Here is a 5,019-nt window from a genome sequence, read left to right on the forward strand (position 1 = left end):
CAGTCCGTGGCTGATCTTCAGAGGGGATGGCAGCCATGTTGGCCTCCAGTAGCCCCTCTTTCTGCCATGACAACCCATCTGCTTCCCAATATCATTTATCAGGACACTTGGCTACTGCAATGGTTTAACTCCAGAAAACACCAACTTTAAATGTTACTTTGACAAATATACTATAAAATGAAACTTGTTAACTTCACCTATTACATCTCATCATCAATAAGCTGGTTAGAGGGTGTTTTGTAATCTATTGATATTGTACTTTCCCTATAAATATCTTGTGGCTGAAATTCTACCTCTGACACCTACACCAATCAACAGTATAAATAAAAATGTACATATTATAAACAACATGTCTATAAAAGTGATATTTCTCTTTTTTCTTCTCAGATAAAATGGCTGCAATGAATTCTATTCCAGTAGCAATGAGGCAGGAACTGTTGACCGGAGTGGACTACATAAAAACTGTGGGCAACAGATTCCAAAAATTGGATTCGGCCAAAATGGACATATTTGGGGAGCATTTGACAGAAATACTATGTAAAAAATACACTGGGCACTGGTATCCAGAGACCCCTATGAAAGGACAAGCCTACAGGTAAGTCATCAGTGGCATCACCAGATATGCCCAGAAAATTTCCATATTGGTCTTTCAGACGTTCTAGAAATTCCCTATGTTGTGCTAACGACATCTTATCTCTAATGGCTCATTTTTGTCTTTTAGGTGTATCCGAATCAATGGCCAGGACAAGGATGAAAGCATTCTAGAGGCTTGTGCTCTAAGTCAAATAAGATATTATGACCTAGCACTGCCCAAGGAATTCACCTTGTGGATTGACCCCTTTGAAGTATCTTGCCGGTGAGTAGTTGCTCTGTGTATAATATTCAGAAGATTTGGTTCCAATGATTCCCAGGACTGATAACCATATCTTATTGATTTATCTTTGGACAGGTTGGGGGAAGAAAATTTCCCATACACTGTTGCAACATTTGATCCGAGATCCCCTAGAGGAAAAGATGTTTCTGTAGGACCAGAAGAGGATCAACAAGAAGCTTCCTGTTCATATATGGTTGACTGCGCCATTCAGGTTCCTGAAGACGTCGAAGATACCATCTCATCACCATCATCATCACCAAGGCTTAGTGATGATGGAGATAGTGGAATTGATGAAGCTCCCAATCCTCCAGTGGAGCAAATACGGAATAATGCGGGACCAGATCAGGTAAAAAAATCCTTGACATTTACTGACACTTGGGGTATAGGACTATGACACTTGCACTAAGGGTACATGACCATAAGACTGACACGTGGGGACTCTTGGACGCACGAAAAATTAAATTTTATTGAATTATCCCTTGCTGTTCTTGTATTTTCAGGCATCAACTGCCGTTTTTAGGACCTGGGCTCCACTCTGGTTTCCCCCATGGAGGGCTCGTCTTTTCAGCAACCCCTCAAATGACCCACGGTATCGGCCGTGGTTTTAGATGCTGCAGGCTACAGAATTTAGAGACTGAGAATTATATAGAAAAAAAATTACCCTTACACTTACTTTTATTTATTTTTTGTAATAAATGTGAATCTTTTCCATGTAATAAAGATCCTGAGATGAATCCTCAACTCTGTGATTATTATAATAATTATATGTAATGGACCTGGGAACATCCCCAAAATTACAAGATTCCCACATGATTTATGTTTAAGAGGTGGGAGGGGGGCATTATGTCAAATGTCAGTATGTCCTCTGAAGTGTGTCCTGAGTATGCACTAGCTGCAGATGATAAACCAGGCATTGTGTCGTCATTTACAGACATCCAATATGGAGGCATTTTTACTTTAAATGTTTCACGACAGAAGAACGGTTCCACAACTGTGCACTATTTCTGATCTCTCCAGGTGTCTGTCCTTGTTTATGCAGGTTCTTCAGACTTGTCAATCATTCCCAGCCTAGGATCTTAACTCTACAGGCTACTTCCCTGGTTTCTCTATAATGCTTTATTTTATGGCATCATTTCACATGAAGAGTTTCTCTCCACCCATATGCTTCAGGCCCTTGTCATCACAACATCTACAACATTTCATAACTTCATAAAAGCACAAAAACACATACTGTAAGTGTCCACCTCTTACTCCATTGACTGTGATGCTCTTAGGCTTGTTCTACCAGCTATCCTCTGTATTCATGTCATATTTTTAGGAATTCGCTTAAGCCAGCAAATTGGAACAATACTTTAATTGTTACACAATAGACTGAGTTTTCTGCACTATGGTGTACAGTCTCTGATGCCAAATTCCCAAATTTTTCATTTTTTGTTGATCTTGAAGTCACCTTTTAGTATACAAATTTTTAGATCTTTCATACTGTGTCCCCGGCCAGAGAAATGTTTTCTCACAGGTGAACTGGACACACCTGTGGGAAAACATTATCCTCCTAACTTATCAGTAGGAGGCATCATAACTTACACCTCATGAACAAATGTCTTGTTGTAACATCTCTCAAATGTTGTGTCTTTTGTCTTATGAATTCTTTTGCAATCTTGCCTGTCGAAGGAACATCTGTGCTCTGAAAGCTTGCATATATATTTATTTCTGGTTAGCCAAAAAAGGTATAACTCCGAGAATACTTTTGTCATTATTGGCATAAAAATATTTACATCGAAGCCAAGAAAAACATAATTTAACCCCTTCAAGACATGCACTGTATATGTATGGCCGAAGTGGGTGTATGGAATGGGCTCACGGGATACCCAGAAAGTCCTGGATAATTTATAAAGGTTGTCACATAGCTCCACCTGCGATTGTTAATCTGTTAAATGCTGCTGCCAATCTCTGATGGTGGCATTTACCACACGCTGGCAAGTGGGCTCATCATTCCATGTGCCCATCGGCGTGCCAGTGACATGTTTGCAGGTCGCTGATGGGTTGGTATGACAGCTGGAGGTCTATTGGAGACCTCTGTGCTTGTCATTGCACCTAGGTAAGAAGGAAAATAACATTAAGACGTAACAATATAAGTATGTGCACCGTAAAGCACTATTCAAGCAGGTAATGCATAACATAAAAAAGAAAATACTACTTGAACAAATAATAAATTAAAATAAATGTTTTGAATTAATAGCATAATTTTATTTGACACAAAAATAAGACAGAAATAGTTAAAAAGCACAAAACAACAAGACACGATAAAATAACCTATAGTTAAAAATAGGAAGCAGAGCAGCAATAATAGCTCTAGTCATTAAGGATAATCTATAGAGATATATTTGTAAAGTGCAAATGCACAGTCAGAATTTTGTTTTTTTCGCTATTTCTCCTCACTTTGAATTTTTTTTTATCTTGATTCCAGTTCACTACATGGTAAAATGAATGATGTCACTCAAAAGTACAACTAGTCCGGCAAAAAATCAAGTCACCATATGTCTATGTGGACAGAAAAATAAAGAAAGAAGTTGACGGAAAAAACAAAAATGCAAAAGTAGAAAAAATTGGCTTCATCATGAAGGGGCTAACTCTATGACTGACTCACAAAGATTGCATGGCACAAACCTTTAAACAGTGACTGCCACCCGAGACTTTAATTTTTTTAAGCCACCCTTAAAGGTTGGTTAAGTGTTCATTAAGAAAAGGCCGCCTTGTTGTGGTTGGTAGTCAATGTTATAAGTTTAGTTTATTTGACATTAATGTCATTTAAATGAATCAATGAATTCAAAGTTTACACAAAATTTGCAGTACACAATGGGCCCAACTCAACAAAACTTTTTTGGCATAAAAGCTTTGAATAGTTGCAATATGTAGGTGATGCCTTGATTTTGCCCAACTTTTGGCATTTCCCCATCAGTTTCCCACAGCTTTTCTAAAATGGGTGGAGCTGGGCTGGGGACGCGCAGTGGGGGCATGACACCACAGCTAGTCTTAATTCACGACAAGTTGCGGCACTTCGTACATCAAAATCTCACCCCAGTCCCTTACTGAAGTGAGATTTCTGGGGTCACGTATGAAGTTGCTCGCCATTGGTCAGACACTCCAGATTCAAGAAGAGTCATACACTTGTTCATAAAACAGGAGCTTCTGACTCCAGCATGCCCTCTCGTCAAAACTGATATGAATATCACTGGTCTATGATGAATTGGGTTCATTGTGTTGCTGTATTTTTTTATTTTTACATAATGCAGTCACAGCAGTTTGCACCTGTTCACATTTGCTTCATTTTCATAGGAGGAACTGGACAACTTTAACACTGAAACACCAGAAAAGAAAAGTTCTGGAATTATGGAAATCAGAATTTTCAAAACATCAATATTTATTCAGTCCGGAGAATGAGACTAATGCAGAAATCCCAACACTTACAGCCGCGGCTGCCATCACTGAGTTTGTTAAGCCCTCACAGACATGACCAATTTTTGTTTTTTCATTTTTGTTTTTTCCTCTTCTTCTTCCAAGAGCTATAACTTTTTTATTTTGTCGTCCACATAGACTTATGAAGACTTCTTTTTGGTGGGACAAGTTGTACTTTTGAATGTCACCATTCATTTTACCACATAGTGTACTGGAAAACAGAAAAAAATTCCAAGTGAGGTGAAATTGTAAAAAAAAACGCAACTCTGATATTGTTTTTTTTTAATGGCTTTTGCAGCCTACATTGTGTGGTGGAAGTGACATAGCAGTTTGATTCTCCTCATCAGAACAATTGCATCAATACCAAACTTGTCCAATATTTTTTTAAATTTAGTGGTGAAAAAAAAATCGGAACTTTGCAAAAAATCTATATTTGTTTGTGTCGTCATTTCTAGAGTATGAAAACGTTTTCATTTTTAGTGAATGGAGAGGTGCAGCTGCTTATTTTTTGTGGGGTGAGATATCCTTTTTATTGATGCCATTTTGGAATGAACTTGGAATTTTTATCTCTTCTTAGTGAATTTTTCTGTGATATTGCAGCGACCAAAAAAAAACCCTCGATATTGGAGTTTTTAATTTTGTTCTGTTTACAGTGTTTAACCGATCTGGTTAATGACTTTTATATTTCG

The 5,019-nt window shown here is 38.0% G+C and overlaps 1 protein-coding gene across 1 annotated transcript; it reads left to right on the top strand.

Moving 5' to 3' along the window:
• The first annotated feature begins 422 nt into the window (after window positions 1–422).
• LOC141171668 (protein BTG4-like) lies at window positions 423–4,315 on the top strand. Its single transcript, XM_073655331.1, has 4 exons — window positions 423–595; window positions 722–856; window positions 950–1,220; window positions 4,211–4,315. The coding sequence occupies exons 1-4, from the start codon at window positions 423–425 to the stop codon at window positions 4,313–4,315; spliced, it is 684 nt and encodes a 227-aa protein (XP_073511432.1).
• The last annotated feature ends 704 nt before the right edge of the window (window positions 4,316–5,019 follow it).

This window comes from Phyllobates terribilis, unplaced genomic scaffold, assembly GCF_046119375.1.
Source record: "Phyllobates terribilis strain yellow unplaced genomic scaffold, ASM4611937v1 Scaffold_12__6_contigs__length_324123572, whole genome shotgun sequence".
Lineage (NCBI taxonomy): Eukaryota > Metazoa > Chordata > Amphibia > Anura > Dendrobatidae > Phyllobates > Phyllobates terribilis.